Source organism: Canis lupus, chromosome 1, assembly GCF_003254725.2.
Source record: "Canis lupus dingo isolate Sandy chromosome 1, ASM325472v2, whole genome shotgun sequence".
NCBI lineage: Eukaryota > Metazoa > Chordata > Mammalia > Carnivora > Canidae > Canis > Canis lupus.
In genome coordinates, this window is record NC_064243.1 from 80,489,338 (window position 1) to 80,511,722 (window position 22,385).

The 22,385-nt window shown below is 45.8% G+C and overlaps 1 protein-coding gene across 2 annotated transcripts in view; it reads right to left on the reverse strand.

Moving 5' to 3' along the window:
* Positions 1-456: 456 nt before the first annotated feature.
* LOC112644681 (phosphoserine aminotransferase) overlaps positions 457-22,385 on the reverse strand; it is a 31,909-nt gene continuing 9,980 nt past the window's right edge. For both annotated transcript variants that reach the window (XM_025423269.3, XM_049091795.1), the window contains 4 exons: positions 21,466-21,635; positions 14,192-14,320; positions 3,132-3,269; positions 457-1,675 (listed from right to left, as the gene is read on the reverse strand). In XM_025423269.3, the coding sequence (XP_025279054.3) occupies positions 1,570-1,675; positions 3,132-3,269; positions 14,192-14,320; positions 21,466-21,635 (543 nt within the window). In that variant the 3' untranslated portion in view covers positions 457-1,569. The remainder of the gene's footprint in view (positions 1,676-3,131; positions 3,270-14,191; positions 14,321-21,465; positions 21,636-22,385) is intronic.

The window sequence follows — 22,385 nt, forward strand, 5'->3', positions numbered from 1 at the left end:
TTGAGCTTGGATAAGAGATCAGTACAGTCCTTGTCACACAATAGAATGAAACACAAAGATAGCTTAGAACTGCCCTATTGGCATGCTTCTGACCTATGTGGGACAGAGCTCATAGACCTTTATACCGTGGCTATAGGGTGGTTTCTTGATAATATCCATTCCAAAAGCCAATGGAAAGCCACAACTGTATACCGAATCATTTTTTAAAAAATGGATGCACAGGGCTCAGGTCTTACCCCTTTGGTGGAACTAAATTACCCTTATCAGATGCTACAGTCAGACTCAAGTTTTTCCATTATAAAGTTTTTAACAGAACAATCCATCTAAAAAGCAGGTGAAGTGGGGGTGCCTGGCTGGCTCAGTCGGTAGAGCATGCAGCTCTCGATCTCCAAGTTATAAATTTGAGCCCCGTGTTGGGTGTAGAGATTACTTAACATACATACATACGTCAATAAATAGCAGGTAAAGAAATTTATTGACAAAGGTTTACATGTTTTAGGACTTAAATGTCCTCCACATAGTCAAGAGAAAATAACTGACAATGAATAAACAATAGGAGAAAAACTCTTCCACAAAGATCTTCCAGAACTTCACAGCATCACTGGTCAAATGCTATAAAGAGAACTGTCAAGTGAAACCAACAAGAAGGGAGTTTAACAGAGAATTTTAATTTAACAGCCTCACTGAAAAATAAAGAACAAAGCAACCAACCAACCTTCTCTTCTACCCACTAAAAGGAACATCAAAGGGAATCAGGGAAATTTCAAAATCTTGCAAAGTAATTTTTTTGAAGACAAAAGGGGGAGGGGAGGGACACACCATTGCAAGCGTTAACGCCTAATACACGACAAGGATTCTAACAAATTCTCTAAGTCTCTACATATGCGTCACCAAGAATCATATTAGTAGAAACAGGCTACATAGTATTTGGTATTAAAAACAGACCTTGCTATATGAACACACAGTATGCCACTTTTATCTCTTTAGAAGAGTAACAGGAGAAAGAAACATTTCCAAGTTTGCCCTTTAGCCTGGAATCCCTCAACACTCACCACACAGTGAGTATGGTCCTGAATTAACAGCTTGCAAAACCCAGGAGACCCCATCGTGTCATTTTGTAAAGGATCAAGATTCAGCACCTAGAGGTCCCCACCCAACCTCTATGCTCTGTGTATGTGTGTGTGTGTGTGTGTGTGTGTGTGTGTGTCTCCCAGAAATAAGTAACTTCAAGTTGCATTATTAAGTCCACAGGCAAGTGTGAATACTGAGATTTAGCTAGAAAAAGTAGCAGCAAAGACAAAATTAGCTGGAATTCACTAGAAAAGCTAAAGGAAGATTTTAAATAAAAAACACTTCCAGTTCAAGTCAGAATGAAGGTGGGGGCCATTAAGACCAACCAGCTTTGCAGAAATGTGGATGTTGTGCTGTTGTTCTTTGAAAAACGAGGTCCCTAAGAAGCATATTTGCTCGAGAAAAATATCATGTTTTCTAAGTTTCTATTGCCATCCCCAAGTGACTTCCAATTTTGTACACTGTTCAAGGGGAGAGCATATGTTGATTAAGATGTATTCACAGCTGATGCATCTCCAAAAAGTTCTTCATGAAGGCTGCCAACTTCTGAACATCCTCAATCGTGACAGCATTATACAGAGAGGCCCGGATGCCTCCCACAGACCTAGAACAACCAAAGATGCAGCCATTATGAACAAAAACATCCCCTTAAGCATTATGACGACCCTCTTTCCAGTCTCCAGTTACCCGCTCCTGAGAGAGACACAGCACCTGAGGCCATCATGTCCAAACCGTCACCTGAAGGCCCCTACGTGGCCAGCAGGTTCAAATGTCTAATTGTTAGGAAATTCTCCCTAATATAGTGAAGGACCGTCATGCTCACATACCACCTAGATTAACTCAGTCAGGTATCTGGTGGGCCTGCCTCACAAGAAGCAGGGAGCAGGCAACCACTGCGGGGCAGGTGTCTCACCTCCCCGGGGGTGAGGACACATATTTTTCATAGAGCACGCAGGACCCACTCTCTGCTGTTCAGCTGGAGCAACAGCAATCTGTTTTCTCCAGTCATGGGATGCCAACCTCTGCCATAAAAACCACTGAAGAGATTTTCTAAGGTAATTTTGGTTTTTTGTTTTGTTTTGTTTTGTTTTTAAAGATTTTATTTAGTCATTCATGAGAGACACAGAGAGAGAGAGAGGCAGAGACACAGGCAGAGGGAGAAGCAGGCTTCATGCAGGGAGCCCAACATGGAACTTGATCCCAGGTCACCAGGATCACGCCCTGGACCGAAGGCGGCGCTAAACTGCTAAGCCACCCGGGCTGCCCCTCAAAGGTAATTTTGACAAAAGCCTGTAGATGTGGTCTACGATGCACCCAACCAGGGAATCCCACTAAGGGTCTATAAATAAAAATAGAAGGATGCCTGGCTGGCTCAGTCAGTAGAGCATTCGACGCTTGATCTCAGGGTTGTAAGTTTGAGCCCTGTGTTGGGTATGGAGAGTACTTAAAAATAAAATCTAAGGGGTGTACGGTACCTGGCCAGCTCCATCGGTAGAGCATCCTACTCTTGATTTCGGCTTACGTCATGATCTAAGGCTAATGAGATCATGCCCCGTGTTGGGCTCCATGCTGGCATGGAGCCTGCTTAAGATTCTCTCTCTCTCTCTCTCTCTCCCTCTGCCCCTCTCCCACCCTCTACCTCAAATAAATACATAAATAAATAATAAAATCTTGGGGGGGGGAGAGGAGAATTATCCCATGACAACTGTTTTTTTTTCAACAAGTTATAATAATTGCTACTCCAAGCTGGGCAAGACTCCTAGAGAGGTAGATAGGTTTCACTCCACATTTGAAAAACTATGAGGCGCAAGGGTGGCTCAGTCAGTTAAGCATCCAATCCTTGGTTTCTGCTCAGGTCATGATCTCAGGGTCATGAGATGGAGTCCCCCCTTGGGCTCCGTTCTGGGTGGAGACTGCTTAAAGATTCTCTCTCTCCTTTTACTCACCCAAACCACGCACTCCCGCTTATGCGTGAGCACTCTCTCAAAATAAAAAAAATAAAAAAAGAAGAAAGAAAAACTAAATTCTCTAATGAGCATCTGAACTGGATATATACTCACCTATGCCCCTTTAAGGAAATCATATTGAGTTCGAGAGCTTTATCAAGAAATCTTTTTTCTAAAGCATCATCTCCTTTGGCATTGCCAATGCGGAATGGAATATTCATCTTGCTCCTGTTCTTGGTCTCCACTGGACATCTGAAAAACATATTTATTATTCCAGCTATTTCTGTAATGTGCAACAGCCATTAACAAGTCAACAGAAAAACTGCTTTAAACATTTTGTCAACACAAATAGATTTTAAAAGTCTGCCCTGGAACTGTGATCATTTTTACTTAAGGAGGCCACTCTTGCAGATGGAACAGTGAGTTAGCATTCCCTTGTATGACTTATACTTAATTTCCATTAGCCTCAGTTTTCCTCACCTAAATAATGGAAATAATACCTTCATATCAGACTAGCTGTGATAGCTCGGTGACACAACATATATGAATTTTCCAATACATGGCAATCACACGGCGATGTGACTGACCCTTTCTCTACAAGGCTAGAGAAAAAAATATGTTGGTCCTAACAGTGGCTGAAGGGCTCAGTCATGAACAGTTTTCAAAGCAGTCACACTGCCCTGTCCCAAGCTGTGTGACCTTGAGCAAGTTATTAGACCTGTTTTTTTTTTTTGTTTTTTTTTTTTGTTAGACCTGTTTTGTCTGACTTTGCCATCTATTGAATAGTGGAAAGAGTAATGGAACCCACTTTCTAAGTTTGATGTGAGGATTAAGTGAGCGAGTATTTATAAGGGGCTTTGGTGGCTTTTAAATGGTCACAAATTCTCTACAGCCATCCCAGCAAGAAGCGAGGTCTAGTTCTCTATACCTTTTTATTTTTTTATATTTATTTATTTGAGAAAGAGAGAGAACAAGCAGGGGGAGGGGCAGAGGGAGAGGGAGAAGCAGACTCCCCACTGAGCATGGAGCCCCATGCAGGGCTCGATCCAGGATCCTGAGATCATGACCTGAGCCCAAGGCCGATGTGTAACCGACTGAGCCAACCAGCTGTTTGAATCTGGCCAGCCTTGTGACTTGCTTTGACCAAAAGACTGCAACATCAGGGTTTCTATGCAACTTCCAAGACTAAACCTCAAGGGGAATACAAATACAGCCTCTATAGCTGCCCTCTTAAAACATGGCTGCCATGTAAGCAAGCCAAGAAGAGGCCCAGCTACAGCCAGCACCAACTCCCAGACACATGAGTGAGGTCACTGTAGACCACTGGCTACAGGTGAATCACCACTGACCCTGTTAGAATAAGCCATCCCAAGTGAGAGGAGCTGAAGAACCACCCAGCTAAGCCCAGCCCAGCCTGCTGACCCAAAGTCATGAGCAAGAAAAAAAAAAAAGGTTGCTGCTTTAACAACTGTCTTCCATGTTCTTTGTGATGCATAAACAACAGATAACTGATACAGTTTAAAACAGTGTCTGGAACATATTAAAGAACCTAAGTATCAGTTAAATTAAACAAGTTCATCATTTTCTTCCCAGCATCGTGCACAAGGCTTATACAGATTCTCAAAAATGAAGGATGTGTGAATTTTTATGTAGGAAAGGTTAGTATTTTGACTTGAGTTTCTGATCTGAAACATAGGCAGTCAAAATTACATTCCATCGACAATCAAAGGAGACAAATGAAGAGCTGACATCTACTCTGGAATAAAAGAAGAGTAAAATATGTAATAACCCCTTCTGCATTTTCAAGCTCATCCTGTTGTATTCTTACACTTCTACTGGGGTGTGATTCATTAAAATTAAACAGCAAATAAAAGCACTGTGAGGAAGCCCCCATTAAAAGTTAGGCTCTCCCCTAAGGGCACATACATAATTCCTACTAAAGTTAATAAGAGTCAAGTGCACACCTACAGGCAGAAGAGACGCAAAGAGGGAAACCAAATATCTAGTAATAGGCTGTGAGCCTGATTTCTGCGCACCACCCCCCTTTCACTAGGTGGTAGGTTTCGTGGTTGACATTTAAATTAAAAATTCATTGGCTACCCTTCTGATACTCTGCTGCCTCAGGCTCCCAACAGGAAGGTTCAATTATAGAGGTGGCACAGCAAAAAGCAAGCCTAATTTAAGAAAAAAAATTAAAAGGAGGGAGAATTAAACATCTTATTTACAGTTCACCCCCACCCCAAATTTGCCCAACCTATCATGAAAGTAGATGGCATCATGACAGTAAATAATCGGCACATGACAAATATTCACACAGTGCCCAAGAATGTCTCTGGTATAAAGCTCAGGGAAGGAAACAAAGATTAAAGGGAATTAACTGCTCCCAGTCTAGTGAGATGGCAGCGTAGGGAATTAAATTTCCAAGGGAAAGGTCTGTAACAGCAAGAAGCACAGAGCTGAGCAAGGAATTCCACCCAAGAGGAAGCTTAAACGTTTCAGAGGGACACGGCAAGGTTAGGACAGGTGAGCATCTACAAAGGCCCAGGGGACCCCCAGCAAGAACTTGGGGAACTGGAGTGTTGGGTTTTGCTGGCCAGGGGTAGAGCCTGGACTGCAGGGGGGGGCAGCCCTGTCGATTCACCAAAGGGAACTAGATTGGGTCCTTGAACAACGAGGAGCAGTCAGGTTTCCACAACATGAAATCTAAATTTTAAAGAACAGCAGCACACAGAGGAGAGAATGGAGAGTGGGAACACCAGAAGGTGAAGAGACCTTCTAGAAAGCTTTTATAAAGAAGTGTCCTGATCAAGGATGCCTGGATGGCTCAGTCGGTTAAGCACCTGCCTTTAGCTCAGGTCATGATCCTGGGGTCATGGGATCAAGCCCCTCCTGGGCTCCCTGCTCAGCGGGGAGTCTGCTTCTCCCTCTCCCTCTGCCCCTCCTCCTGTTCACGCTCTCTGATAGATAGATAGATAGATAGATAGATAGATAGATAGATAGATAGATAATTTAATTAACCAATTCTTTTAAAAAACCAGAAGTTTCCTGGTCAGAAGAAACAAGGCCTAAGACTAGAGCAAGGGCACTTGGGGAGGCAAACTCAAATGCCAACAGAGGCCCAGCTGTCATACAAATGAGAACAGGTCTGGTGTGCCAGACTCAGCACAAACTCCCTTTGTTACACAACAAATGTGACTGCCCATTCTTTGCCTCCCCAGAGAAATATGCTCCCACTTTTTCTTTTCACGATTTTATTTATTTGAGAGAAAGCAAGAGCACAAGTGGGAGGAGGAGCAAAAGGAAAAGGAGAAGGAGCAGCAGACTCCTGGCTGAGCAGAGCCCAATGTGGCTCAATCACTGAGCCACCCAGGCGTCCCTGAAGCTGTGTTTCAAACACTGCAGGAGCTGCAAGCACCACTGTGGGCTGCACTTGGCCACTGCTCCCCAGTGTGCGATCTGGGCAGTCACTACCAAATTTCAGAGGCAGGCGGAAGGTGCCAAGACTGAGAGTAAGGTTAGGGTGGGTCCTAGGCAGCATGTAACCCCCCAGGTAATCTCAGGACTACAAAGACAGAAGGACAAACTCCATGTGCTGCTTCCCACTACTGTCTATGATAATACTGGAAAATTGGTTGCATGACCTTATAAATTTAGGAAATCCTGCGTTAACAGGGTTAAACTGGTTTCTTGACTCCTAAACTTCACAGAGCCCGTCATAAGTTCACATGAATTTAAACTCCCCAGATGAGAAATCCTACAGGGACACAGTTTTCCTCAAGTGATGTGACTGAAAAATGCTTTGGGTCTCTGGGACTAGTGCTCCAGAGTGGCCACTGAGAAACACCAGGACTTCTGAAAGTAGCAGAGTGGATGGCATGGGGCCAAGGCACAGCTCCCATAATCACCCACCTTACAAAGAAGGTGAGCGTTGGCATGGCCAAGCACATTAGTTTCAGTGATGTCCTTCTATAAGGACAGCTGAGAAAGAATGAGGAAGACTGCCCTGCGAGAAAGAAGCCCACAAAATGCTGTAATCAGGCCTCTCCTTACTGCCAGATTTTTTTTTTCAGATTTTTTTTTAAAAGATTTATTTATTCATGAGAGACACACGGGGGGCGGGGGGGGGGGTAGAGAGAGAAAGAGGCAGAGACACAGGCAGAGGGAGAAGCAGGCTCCATGCACAAAGCCCGACATGGGACTCGATCCTGAGTCTCCAGGATCACAACCTGGGCTGAAGGCGGCACTAAACTGCTGAGCCACCAGGTTTACCCACTACTGCCATATTTTTAAAATAAAATATTAATTTTAAATTTTGATGCGATTTATGAAAATCCAGAGTAAAAATACAGAAATCTACCATCTTCTTCCCACAGAGGGGGTTCCCACTGATGTGCACTCCCCAGGCTCTTCTTAAACATACAAAGGTGTATAGACACGCCCAACGTGGGACTCCATCCCAGAACTCTAGGATCATGACCTGAGCCAAAGGCAGACGCTCAACTGCTGAGCCACCCAGACCTCCTGAATGTTGTGGCTTTGTAAGTGAATTAATAATAGATGCATCCTTTCCTACACTTGCTTTTATCTTCTGTCCAAATAATAGAACCTGGCCAGTCTCCCATGTCTGTTCACAGACCTCCCTCACCTTTCTCACTGCACACATTATCCCACACTGTGGATGGACCCCAGCGGCTTTCTTCCTCTTTTTTTTTTTTAAGATTTTATTTACTTATTCATGAGAGACACAGGGGGAGAGGCAGAGACACAGGCAGGGGGAGAAGCAGGCTCCCTGTGGGGAGCCCGATGCAGGACTTGATCCCTGGACCCAGGATCACAACCTGAGCCAAAGGCAGATGCTCAACCACTGAGCCACCCAGGCGTCCTGACCCCAGTGGCTTTCATCAGATGCCTCCTGATGGGCATCTGAATAGTCTGCAGATCTTCACCTAGCAGGAGCAGACTTGCAGGTACCACACCTCTGGATCCATGAGTAGAAACGACAGCCATCTACTTGGCAATAAAAATCCCTGGTCAAAGATTAAGAGTTTGAATTGTGATGGGGGCTGCACACTTCACTCCAAACTGTCCAAGTTCATACCTGACACACCAAGTGCATTCCTTGGCCTGATGTCATCAATCGTTATAATTTCTGATTAGCAGCAAAAAAGAAAAAAAAAAAAAATCTCATGGTTGTAATCTTTTTACCCCCCTAGGCTTGTAGCTTGCCACTTGCCTTTTTTTTTTTTTTAATTGGAGTTCAATTTGCCAACATATAGCATAACACCCAGTGCTCATCCCATCAAGTGCCCCCCTCAGTGCCCATCACCCAGTCACCCCCACCCCCCGCTCGCCTCCCTTTCCATCACCCCTTGTTCATTTCCCAGAGTTAGGAGTCTTTTATGTTCTGTCTCCCTCTCTGATATTTCTCATGGTTGTAATCTGCATTTCTCGAAGAGGTTGGCCTATTAGCCAGCTGGGTTTCTCTGGGTCTCTGGCTCATACCATTAGCGACCACCACCTCATTGTTATTTGGTTTATTTTCCTTTTTCATTTGTGGGCTCTTGCCTATACCAAAGATAGTCACCTAAATTTTATGCTACATACTGTAAAACTTTTCTCATGTCTGTCATTTTTCATTTTCATCCCATTTGTGATGTCTTAAGCTGTGCAAATTTTTAAAATTTTTCACATAATTAGACATCTTTTTGTTTTATGGCTTCTGAGTTTTACAGCTTGTTTAGGAAGGCCTTCTACACTTTCTATATTCAAAGAAACTCCTTTATTTTCTTATGGTATTTTTATTTCAGTTTCTTGCATTTGGATCTTTTAACTCATTAAAATTTACTTTTGAGTATGGCATGATGCAAATATCTAGCTCTATAATTTTGTCTAAATGGATTATCAATGCTTTGAACATCAAAACCTCAAAGTTATGAACATGCTTTTCTTTTACTTTTTTAAAAAATATTTTATTATTTATTTTAGAGAGCAAGTGCATGAGTGGGCAGAGTAGAGGCAAGAGAGAATCCCAAGGTGGGGCTCAGTCTCACAACTCTGAGACCATGACCCAAGCAGAAACCAAGAGTCAGATGTCCAACAAACTGCATCATATGGGCAATCCAAACATGCATTTCTACCTAATTTAAAATGCCATTCTTGCGACGCCTGGGTGGCTCAGCGGTTGAGCATCTGCCTTTCGCTCAGGGCATGATCCCAGGGCCCCGGAATCGAGTCCTGCCATCAGACTCCCTATGAAGAGCCTGCTTCTCCCTGTGCCTGTGTCTCTGCCTCTCTGTGTCTCTCACGAATAAATAAATCAAAAATCTTTTTAAAACTTTAAAAATAAAAAATAATATTAACAATAAAATAATTTTTTTACTGGAATTTTTTTTTTTTTTTACTATTCCACTGACATATTGCTTATCTGTATGCCAGTGTCCCATTACATTACCATGGCTTGTTTTTGGTAAACCACATGTTAACATTACATTTTATTAATGTAAATACATATTCTTAAAATTTTTCAGCTATCCTTCTGTATAGCTGAAAGGAACTTTTCTATAGCTGAAGACTAACTTTTCCAGATGAATATTTGGATTTTAGATCTTACATGGCTGGGACGCCTGGGTGGCTCAGTGGTTGAGTGCCTTCAGCTCAGGTCGTGATCCCGGGGTCCTGGGATTGAGTCCCATATGGGGATCCCCACAGGGAACCTGCTTCTCCCTCAGCCTATGTCTCTGACTCTCTCTGTGTCTCTCATGAATAAATACATACATAAATAATCTTAAAAAAAAAAAAAGAACTGACATGGCTATTGCAGCAAATGGGATCTTTTTAACCTCATTAACGCTTTTTACATTTATTTCTGGAGTATTTGGGAAAGTAATCGGCTTTTATATATTTAGCTGAAGTAATCACAATTCTGAACTTAATCATTTCTAAGTTTTCCACTTATGCCTGCATTATAGAGTCACATCATCTCTGGTCTGTGATTGTTGTAGTTTCTCGAGAGTAGTAAATAAGCACCCTGGAACCAGCACTCCCATGACCCTCCTCATGTGCATACCCTGGCTTGCTCCCACTTCTCGGCCACCTTAACCTCTCTGTGCCTCTGGAAAATAGGCTTCATTTCTGCTCCACAGGGCTGCGCTGACAATAAAATGTGTCAGTATCTATAAAGCACCAGGGTTCTACCTACTTCCCTTTATGTTGAGGTTATTGCTAGGCTCATCACACACTCCCCTCCTTCCTAGGGTCTGGTCCCCATGTGAAGGTACCAAGAAATGTGATATCAGGTCTCAATATGGGCACTATCACTTAGACATCTTTAGAATATCAAAATTCAGCATTCTGTGTGCTTTCCATAGTAACCCAAAATAATACTAGGACCTAACTCTTAAGGAAGGCTCCCTAATGCCAAGTATGGTTTATGCAAATTAACCCACGCTGGAGCCCATGTTCTAAACCCCTGTTATATATTCTATATATTCTTTATTCATATGGATTTTCACTTAGTCCTCAAGACAGACAGACAGAAGTATGTACCACCATTACACACACTGTACGGATAAGGAAATGAGTCTGGAGCAGTCAAGTCATTGGCCCAAGGCCACATGCTAACAAGTGGCCAAGAGGGGGTTTTCTGCCCAGAATGCTACACTGTGCCCATGGGCTCAAGTCAGGGTCAATCAGCACCTTATGGGTGTTTAGGCCATAGGATGAACATACAGACTTCGATGGCTATCTTATCTGTCTGGGCATCTCTGCCAGGCTCACGGGCAGAGCTGGTGTGGCCCCCAGGAAACTGCCCACAACTGTGTTCAGGATTGTAATTCTAGCTTACTTCTGGTATTCCTCTTTAAAATCACTCACCTCCCTTGTGGTACCATATTTCTATAGTTTTAAAAGAAAAGCAGAGAATTTCCTGAAAATTAAAGTGACTATAAAGAATAGATAGCAACACTGAGGAGGGAACAAGTGGAAAGCCTGCTGACTCCAGTAACAGTGTCATGGTGGGAACATCACGTGCTAGAGTGACATTTTCTGGGCGGGCAGCCCAGGGCAGATGGAAGTTCCCAGAAAAAGGTTTATTGTGAAGAAGATGAAAATTCTAGGTCAAGGCTGTGCATAAGTAAATGAAAAGTTCTGGGTGGGAAGGTGACCTGATTCCCCCGGAGACAACCCACCTGCCACGTTGGCTTAAGCAGGCTGCCTTCTGGGAAATGCCAGGTTGGGTGCTTGGAGTTTTAAGGAGCTTGGAGGAAAAGGAATCCCAGGGATTCCCAGGGTTCCTTCTAAGTTTTGTTTTGTTTCTAATTCCCTGGGTTTTTCCAGAGGCATTAGCATTCTTTCTCTCTTCGCACTTTGTGCCTATACATCTCCTGAGAAATAAATGGAGCCTAAAGCCAATAATAGAAAATTTGGTCTCTCCTCCACAATAGCCAAGTGTTTTCACTCACATTCAGGTTCTGAGTACTCTGGGAGTCAGGAAAGATACCTTGTTCTTCTGAGTATCCCAGAGCCTAGAACACAGCCCAGAGTAGGTGCTCAGAAACATTTACTAGATGGGTAGATGGATAGGTGGATGGATAGGTGGATGGATGATGGATGATGGATGATGGATGGGTGGGTGGATGATGGATAGAAGGGTGGGTGAGTGGGTAGATGAGCAGACAGGTGACAGAGGACTGAACAGGTGGACTAAATAGGTCTTCAGACCTTTCCAGACCTTCCTTCTAATCTCAGCACAAGCATCCCCTCCAGGCAACTCACTCTTTGCTCCCCAAACACAATGTACTTTCTTCCCTCAGTACCTTTGCAGGGGCCACTCCCTGCTTTCATAAAAATTCCCAAAAGTACTTTTGCCTTCTAACTCTACTCATGCCCAAGGCTCAAGCTCAGTCAAAAACCCCTGTACACCTCCAGGCAAAGCAATATCATCTTACCACTCCAAGCTTGTAACTATTATTTAGCCCTTGGCGCTGAATTCCTTGGACCCCCCCCGCCCCCACCACCACCACCACCACCAAGCCCCCTGGCTGCACTTGGCTCTGCTGAACCATGCACAGGCAAAAAGCACAGTGTACATCCCTTCCCCCAGACTGCTCATGGGAGAGGAGCCTAAAGGCTAAGGCATCCAGCCAAACCCGACTCCCCAGGGCCTGTGGCTGGAGGATCACTGCATGCCAAGAACTCACAGGAAAGGCAACAAGCATTTTCAGGGCAGAGGTAGCAGTAGCATGCTACTTTATCCTAACTGCTCCAAAAGTACATCCCCATCTCCCACCCCTGGGCGGTCATGGGGATGTATTAACAGTTAGGCTTCAAGCATTGTTTTGTCCAACCTACATGGCACACTGACTTCTCAAAGACTATAAATTCTCCAGTTACTATTGGTCAGTTGCTATCCTTGAACCCGAAAGAGTAGTAGTTGCTAAGGAGGAGGTCTCAGGCTTTGTAAATAACTATGTTATGTGTATAAACACAAATATACACATGTGTACGTGCACGCATGAGCGCGCGCACACACACGCGCACACACACACACACACACACACACAGCATAAAATCTCATAAACCTGTATGTCACTTTAAGGACAGGGAAACAGGGATCCCTGGGTGGCGCAGCAGTTTGGCGCCTGCCTTTGGCCCAGGGCGTGATCCTGGAGACCCGGGATTGAATCCCACATCGGGCTCCCGGTGCATGGAGCCTGCTTCTCCCTCTGCCTGTGTCTCTGCCTCTCTCTCTCTCTGTGACTATCATAAATAATAAATAAAAGAAAACAAATTAAAAAAAAAAAAAAAAGAAACTGGTAAAACTTTAAAAAAAAAAAAAAAAGGACAGGGAAACACAAATGAAAACACCTCTGTGTGCCAGGCACTGCACTAGGTGCTTCACACCTACATTCTGGTGAGAGTTCTATGGTAGGGGACTGGATAGTGACCCCCTAAAAGATACACTCATGTCCTAACCCCCAGGGGTTGTGAATGTGACCTGTTTGGAAAAGGGGTCTTTGCAGATGTAACTATGTAAAAGGTCTCTAGTTGAGATAAATAATCCTGGATTATCTGGCTAGGCCCTAAATCCAATGACCAGAAGTGAAGACGCACAACAAAGCTGACGTCAGAGCCTAAGGTGACACACCACAAGCCAAGAAATGCCTGGAGCCACCAGAATTTGGAAGAGACAAAAAATGGATTTCTCCCTAGAGTCTCTGAAGGGAGCCCAGCCTCGCTGACATACTACACTTCAGGCCTCCAGAGGAGTGCGAATAGACTTCTGTTGCTTTAAGCCACCAAAGCAATGCATCTTTGTTCCAGTGGTCCTAGGAGACTAACACAAGACCCATCATCTCCTGTACCCCTCAGAGGTGCTCATCCAGTGGTGGACACAAAAGAGTTTAACTAGAAGTCTCCTCATGTCATAGCCAATTCCATTCACAAACAGCATTCCTGGAGTGGTAATATTTGCCTTATTATAAGGGAAGTAGTGAGCTTTCCTAAAAAGCTAAGTGACCTAGGGGCACCTGGGTGGCTCAGTCGGTTGAGCATCCAACTCTTGATTTCGGCTTAGGTTGTGATTTGGGGGCTGTAGGATCAAGCTCTGTATTGGGCTCTGTGCTCTGTGCAGAGTCTGCTTGGGATTCTCTCATTCTCTCTCTCCCTCTGCCCCTTGCTCTGCTTATGCAAGCGCGCACGCTCTCTCTCTCAAATAAACACATAAATAAAATGTAAAAAAAAAAAAAAAAAAAAGGCAAATGACCTGGCTGAGGGGACCAGGAGTGGGTATTTATACCAAGGGTCTCCAGTGGAGTCTCTGGGTAAAGCTGAGACCTTCCAGCAAGCACAGTGTTTTTTCCCAGGGGACACAGAGAGGAGGCAGACAGTGGGAGAAGGGTCTGCCCCAGGAGGAAATGAGACATCCCCAGGAAGTATCTTTCATGAAAAAAACATCACCACCCCCTGGGGAAGAGGTACCTCATCGTGGGATTCCCAGGTGGGGATGCACAAGGGAAGAACTCACCTGTTCCCTAATCCTGGGGCCTGGGACTACCCAGTTCACTGCACTTCTGACACCTCAAGAAAGGGAAATATGTCCACTTCTCAAAGGTACAGGACATACACATTTTAAAATTCACAAGAGGCAAAATGTGAGATAAAGCCAATCAACTTACACGTAGAATCCTTGAGAATTATCAATAATATCATAGATCATTTGCGATTTGATGGAGCTGAGCTTCTCCATGGCTGCTGCACCACCATTGTTCTTAATCCACTCCAGGACCAGGCCCATGACATAGATGCTGAAATAGAGATTAAAACAAATCCATTACATAATAATAATAATAATAAATTTAAAAATAAGACAAATCCACTTAGTTCAGCTTTGCAAAAGTGGAAAGACATTCAAGCAAACTATTGTTTAAGTCACGCTAAAACACACTTAAGAATGCCATGGGACAGACAAGATGAAAACAGGCCATGTGCAGACCAAGGACAAAAGCGTGTCATGAAGCAAGAACTAGGATCCATCCAACTCTAGGCCCCTGAAGGTCATTCAGAACAAAGGTTTAATTAGATTCCTCTCTGGAACTCACAAGGGTCCCCATCTGTCCAGCCCAAGCCCTAATGCAAACTCTCCACAACACCTGGAACACACTTCCCTCTCTCCCCTGCAGCAAGCTTCCTCAGGACTCTGGCTCCCCACCCCCACCCAGTTAACCCCTTCACCTCCTACACTCCCTCTGCCCATACTTCCCATAGTTTGTACCTTCATTCCCTTATTTTATATTTCTCTGTGCCCATGACTTGGACTCTGTGGATGTAGAGGACCTAAAGCACCAAGGTTCACCTTTCCCACCCCCAAGCCCTCACATGGGGCCCTCTACCGTGCAGGAAGCAGTGTGACACGATGCTAGGAGCACAGGCTCTGAGTCAGTCCTGACTCTAGTCCCACTGCTGCCACTAAGAGGACTACCCACGAATAGTCACCTTGGGAATCCAAACCTCGACTTTCCCATCTGGAAAGAAGGAGGCCTCCCACCCTATGGTGGACACCCGGCATTTTAGCAGCCCTGATGCTCCTAAGCCTGCTCCCACCCAACAGGCAGATCCAGCTAGGTCCTTTGTCCCCTGGTCTCACAGTAGGGCGGGGGATCTAACCAAGCCAATCAGAGCCCTCCCTAGGACTCTCGCCTTGGCAGTGAGGACACAGAGGCCAACCTGTGTGTTGGTGAAAAGTGTGAGACATGAGGAGGAACATTTGAAGGAGGGACACCTGGGTGGCTCAGTGGTTGAGCATCTGCCTTTGGCTCAGGGCATGATCCCGGGGTCCTGGGATCGAGGCACACATCGAGCTCCCCACAGGGAGCCTGCTTCTCCCGCTGCCTATGTCTCTGCCTCTCTGTGTCTCTCATAAATAAATAAATAAAAATCTTAAAAAAAAAAAAAAAGAACATTTGAAGGAGACTCCTCTGAGAAAATGAAGCCAATATTCCAGCAGAAAGAAGCAAGGATCAGAAACAGAGAGCAGATGGGGTGGGATTCATGTCCCTGGTTCCAGGGGGAACCACTGCACCTCAGTGAGCTTGGGAGTGTTCCTTTCTGAACCAAAATGTCAACTCCATCACCTTTAAGACCTTGGGGCTTGAGAGGACTATAGAAGCCTAGGAGGCAGGTTCAGTGAAGTGCTCAGTGCAGGGTCCAGCACATGGCAAGTAGGTCCCACAAGTGTAGTCAGTGACATCTTCATTACCAAGTGCTCAAAACTAAACCAAACGGAGGACCTGGGTGGCTCGGTGGTTGGGCTCAGGTCATGATCCTGGGGTCCTGGGATTGAGTCCTGCATCGGGCTCCCCACAGGAAGCTTGCTTCTCCCTTTGCCTATATCTCTGCCTCTCTCTCTCTCATGAATGAATAAATAAAATATTTAAAAATAAAAATTAAAAAAACTAAACCAAACATACACAGTGCTGAAGAGCAGTGGATGGTTTCCCAGGGGTCTTCCAAAAGCCCTTCTCTTAAAAAGCTGCAAAGCGCACTTCACTAAAGCTTGTGGGGGCAGCAGCACAGGTCTTCAAAGGAAGAGACACCACCCACTGGAGCTGGGAATTTGAAGATCAGCTCTCAGCTACGTCCTCCCCAAAAGTGGGACAAAGGTCCCCTACAGGAATCTGTACAAAACAAGTTGCCAGGAGTCAATGTCCAGCAAAGACCTAGGGTGGTAACCCTTGGACAAGAGCTTCCTTGCTTACTCCCACCACGGTTTCCCACCACCGTGACCAGTTGAAGTGGGAGATCACTAGATCTGGAAGACACTCTAATAGCCAGAAGCTGGTGCCAGGGGAAGCCCAAGGTTCTGACTGGCTCACTCACTGGCTCAACCTGGTAGGTAGGAGACCCAGGTCTTTCCACCCAGAAGGTAGACCACAGACCCAGCTGCCAAGTGCAGCTGCCACAGCAGCTTCGCAGCACGTGTGTGTGGATGTGTGCTCCAGACGGGATGCCACCTGGCCACCCCTCTGTTCCGTAAGATGCTCTAGAATTCCCCTCAACCCCAAACTGCTCACTCACTCCTCTACAAACCACAGAAACACCCCTGCCCCACGATCCAAGCAGAGCCACTAGTGCCTATTCACTGACTATACTCTGCAGAGGTCACATTTTGCTTTTACCCACAGCTCTGTTATCCTAGAGTCCCTAGCTGCTTTCTCACTACTCAAACCCAAGGCTGCAGTGAGGCCCCAGGCAGGTCCACAATCCAAGCCAGTCCTCAACACCAACACACTGCCCTCTTTGTGGCTGTCATGTCCAGACTCACTGCCCAGAAACTCTGCCAATCTTAATGGGATCTGAGCAGGCAATCAGCAGAAAGCCCTCCTGTTTCACACGCTGCCCAGAGCCAGCACCCGGGTCTCGTCCCTGAAGCCTCAGCATGAAGGAAGCAGGTTCTCCCTGTGGCTTCTAATTCATTATTTATTTTTTTTAAAGATTTGTTTGTTTATTCATGAGAGACCCACAGAGAGAGAGAGGGAGAGACACAGGCAGAGGGAGAAGCAGGCTCCATGCAGGGAGCCCGATGTGGGACTCGATCCCGGGTCTCTAGAATCACACCCCAGGCTGATGGCGGCGCTAAACCACTAAGCCACCAGGGCTGCCCCTTCTAGTTCATTATTAACTCATGCTTCTCCAAACTCTTCAAAATACAGGGGACCTAAATGCATATGCAGCTCTGCAATTTGGTCTCAACTCTCTTCACTAACCAATGGAACATACCTGATTCATGCCTTCACTTCTAAAACGCCACCTACATCACACACACATACCATTTAAAGCCTGCCTATTGGGACGCCTGGGTGGCTCAGCAGTTAAAGCTCCTGCCTTCGGCTCAGGAGAGCCCCTAACCCGTGCATGTACACTAGTGTTTTCTCTCTCTTGAAAATAAAGATCTTAAAAAAAAAGTATACCAGAAAGTCCCTGGAAAAACTCTTCCCGGCTATTTGTCCTGATGATTCAAACCGCAGAAGCACATCTGCTTTTGGGGTTCATGGTGAGTGAGGTTAAGGCCCTAAACAAGCTCACACACTCCTCCTCTGCTAAGAAAGGTGGTCTTGGTTGATGGGGTTATTTTGTTTCTTATTAGTTATTTTCCCTCATACTACAGCAAAGACAAATTTAGACTTACAGGTTCAGTCTGTCATGGTAAATAAAAAATTGTTTTGTGGGAACAGAAGGGAAGTTTAGGCATCTTTTTGCCCATCCATTCATTGGGTTTAGGGTGATCTACTAAAGGGTTAAAACAGAATGACCACGTGTTCCTTTATTCCACCCCAATTCACTGCTCAGAGCTACAGGCAACAATGTCAAGGCCAGTTAGCCAGCCCAGTTCACACACAATGTCCAGGGCCTGTGGTCATTCAGCTCTGATTTTGAAAGGAGGAAAAAAAGTCTTCTTTTCCAATGCGGGGCCTTTTCCAGGGCTTCTGCGTGATACAAAGTTCGGAAGGGTTCTTCATGCCTTATCAGCTTACCCTCAAGATTGGGGAGGGCATTTGGCACGAATCTTCCCATCTCCAACTTAGGAGCTTATTCTCACTGGACAAGCTACAATTTTCTAATCTTGAACATTAAAGTACCACAAACGAACTCTGAGGTTTTTCAAATCATAGATTTAGGGTAATTGCCCAACTATATACACTTTTACTTTTCTCTTCTTTCAGGGTAAAAGAAAGCAAAGCAATTCCCAGAGGGTGTCTTGGCCAGAACATATTTACCCAAGTCTCTCTTATCTGCTACATTTACATGATTCTGATCAATATTAACAATCCCGCCCAGGGATCCCTGGGTGGCGCAGCGGTTTGGCGCCTGCCTTTGGCCCAGGGCGCGATCCTGGAGACCCGGGATCGAATCCCATGTCGGGCTCCCGGTGCATGGAGCCTGCTTCTCCCTCTGCCTGTGTCTCTGCCTCTCTCTCTCTCTCTCTCTCTCTCTGTGACTATCATAAATAAAAAAAATAAAGTGCTGATGCTTTAAAAAAAAAAAAAAAAAAATCCCGCCCAATGAAGTACCTAGGTGGCTCAGTCAGTAAAGCGTCTGCCTTCAGCTCAGGTCGTGATTCCAGGGTCCTGGGATTGAGTCCCAGTCAAGATGGGATTCCCTGCTCAGCAGGGAGCCTGCCTCTCCCTCTCCCTCTGCCCCTACTCCTGCTCTCTCTCACACACACAAATAAATCAATAAAATCTTAAAAAAAAAAAAAAGAACCTGCCCTTGGATGGTCTCAGGTGGTCTCAGTTATTAACACTACTCTGATCTGCCTAGGGAAAAAGATTTGCCCCCTTTCTGCCCTTTCTGGCTACCCCTGCTCCATAGGAGAGCTCTGGGGAGGCAGCATCTGCCCTCCCGCACCCCTCCCCACTCTCCCCCAGGTGACCAGCTGACCAGCTGACTCATCGGGTGAAGGCCTGGAGCTGATGCCAGCGCAGGGGCTGGTAGGGCCATGGCCCTGCATGAGAGTCACTGAAAGGAGCCCTTCCTCTCTGTGTCTCTAGGTCTGACTCCAGACATTGTTGTCTCTTATCATTTTGTCATATTGATGAGACACACTGACCCGCTTTCTCACTGTTCCCGTTGACTTTTCACCCTATATTAACAAACAGCATTTGAACATATTCATCACATTTTCCATAACTTGCTTCACGGTAACTCTTCGTTACCAGAGAAGGTGCCAGAGGGTGTGCCCCCCACTCCCCGGCTCCTCCGGGCTGTGCTCAGATCTGAACTTGCCAGCTTTCAAGCCAGATTTCAGGCACAATGTTCTCCCTGCCTCTTCCTGGGGCCCAGGGTGGCCTCTGCATCGCCCTGAAAGATTCACGACTGCGAGCCCGGCCCTGTCCTCGCTGGGGGGGTGGGGGGGCAAACACCTCCTATCCCTATGCGGCCTGGCACCTAAGCCCCTTCCCCAGGGGCCCTGCACCTACGTCTTCACTGCTCAGCACCCCCAGTTCTACTTCCCAACGTAGCCAGTGATCACTAGTCATTTTACTGCTGGACCCCAGAGATGGGAGGAGTCGGGGAGAAATCCAGCCCTACTGCCCCACCCTTCCCAGGCATCTGAGAAACCCTTTCACCCAGGATGAAACAGAGTGGGATTTACAGGTGACCAGGAGAGTAAGCACCCCATTCCCTGAGGAAAGCAAGAGATACAAATGAGTGGCTGTGTCCCTTGCCAGCTGTGAGGAGAGGCAGCAGGAAATTCCATCAGAATTCTAACTTTGAAAAACAACACCTTTCTTTCCTATGGCAAATTATGCGGGAGATTTTTCTATAGGCAGCCCCGTGGGGGAGAGCTCTGGCAACGTCCCAACCCACGAGGGACTGCTGCCTGCACCAGCCCAAGCCCACCCTTTCACACGCTCTTCTGAGAGCACCTGCACCCATCGTAGAAAACTCCATTATGGAAGAGCTAGACTCTAACAGTGACCTACTCACCTAAGACCAACTCCTTCAAACAGAAATACATGCACACTGATCATCTCACTTCTGGGGAACTCTAAGGTACAAGGTGTACACATCCTGGCTCTGAAGCCAGGCTACCCGAGTTCAAATCCCAGCCAGGCCATGTCCTAGAAGTATGACCTCTGCTTCTTTACCTACAAAATGGGAATTAATAGTATCTAACCTCCTAGAGTGCTTGGGGGGATTAAAAGGATCATACATATAAAGTATCTCACAATTCTATTTCATGCCCGCCTGAAAGATAAATCCATAAACTCTGGCTCTTCCCTCCCCTGCTAAGGCTCTGGAAACAAACACCAAGAGAAACAACAATAATAATACAGCAACTAACATTTATAAATCACCAAGTACCAACCACTAAGTACAGATAGATAGATACATATGTATGTATGTATATATATGTGAGTGTGTGTGTGTGTGTGTATGTATATGTCTCCTCATGGCAACCCAATCAGCAGGGTACTTTTATTTCTCCTGGAGGAACTTGCTGCACACACAGGTTAAGTGACTTGCCCAAGGTCACACAGCCAGTAAGTACTACAATTTCCCAGGCAACTGTTAAATCCTAGGGGTCACAAGATTTTCACAAAATAACCGAGACTAGCTGTTAAACGATCACATTACGGGGGCAGGGAAGCCTTAATTTCCTGATGTGCCTCAAGACACTTTTTTCCCTTGCCCAATGGGAAGCCAAGTTTACAGGACACCTGCAGATAGGGTGAAAAACCAGAATGGTGTTTTTTCCAAGCCAGTATGTTCACTGCCAAGGGGCCAACAGGGAAAGAAAAGCAAGCTGCAGGAGGCCTGGCCTCTCAAAGCCCTTTACTTAAAGTAAAGATTGCATTTATTTATTCAAGACAGAAAGCAAGTGAGAGAGAACATGAGCAGGGGGAGGGACAGGGGCAGAGGCAGAGGGACAAACAGACTCCCCACTCAGTAGGGAGCCCAATACAGAACATGAGCAGGGGGAGGGACGGGGCAGAGGCAGAGGGAGAAGCAGACTCCCCACTGAGTAGGGAGCCCAATACAGGGCTCGATCCCAAGACCCTGAAATCATGACCTGAGCTGAAAGCAGACGTTTAACCCACTGAGCCACCCAGGTGCCCCTTGAAGTCCTTCTCCAAAGCTTTACAGGTTGTTTGAGATACAACCTTGCTGCTTCATTTGCAGAGAGCTTTTGGGTTAATGGTGAACCAGTGAGGCTGTCGAGATCAAAGAAAAACACCACCCCCCAAAAGAAAGGGCAAGAAAACCTGATTGAACAGGGTACAGGAGGTTAAGAGGGAGAAGCAAGCTGGGCAGAGAATCCTGATAGGAAGTCTGAGCTATTAGGTCACTGGTTTCACGAACACATGCTCTTCTCTAAAAAGCTCTGCCAGGAGAGAGTGAGACCCCCCTCCCCCAATCAGTCCCCAAGCCAAGCCCCACAGCAAACCTGAAGCACGGCGGTGTGTTGTACAAGGAGCTGTTTCCAGCCTGCACTTTGTATTCCAGGACCGAGGGGCACTCTCTGAGGGCGAACCCCAGCAGGTCGTCACGGATGATCACAATCGTGACCCCAGCAGAGCCCACATTCTTCTGGGCACCAGCAAAAATCACACCAAACTGAAAAACAGGAGACGTGCTGCTTTAGATACACTTGGGTCATTTTTTGTAAATGTATTCAAATTTCTCTGATCCCTTTCCAAAGCCAGAGGAGATGATTCTGTTCTAATCCTGCTCAGAATGCATTCCACTCTCTGAGGGCATCTCCATCTATCTGGGACAGCAAACATACTCACGAGTTCAGAGGCCTGCAGGTTACATTATGTGCCTGGTCCTTCTCACCAGCAAGGGGCTAGCCCGAGCCCATCACTATAAAGATCTCACACATACTTTTTTTCTTCTAAGATTTTATTTATTTATTCATGAGAGACACACAGAGAGAGGCAGAGACACAGGCAGAGGGAGAAGCAGGCTCCCCGCGGGGAGCTCGACGTGGGACTTGATCCCAGGACCCCAGGATCACGCCCTGAGCCAAAGGCCGATGCTCAACCACTGAGCCACTCAGTGTTCCAGCAGCTTTATTTTAATTACTGGTTTGGGTGTAAAAAGGAGGCATACAGAGTGAATATGAATAGGTATGAGAGGGCCCAAGTAGAGCTTCAGTTTGGGAAGATAAAAAGTTTTGGAGATGGATGGTGGTGATGTTTGCACAACAGTGTTAATGTACTTAATGTCTCTGTACTGTACAAAATGGTTAAAAAGGTAAGTTTTATATTATGTATCTTTTACCACAGTATGTTTTAAAATGGCAGGCTACCATTTAGTGAGTTTGTTTTTAAATGCTTTACAGATATCACACCCCCGCCTTGC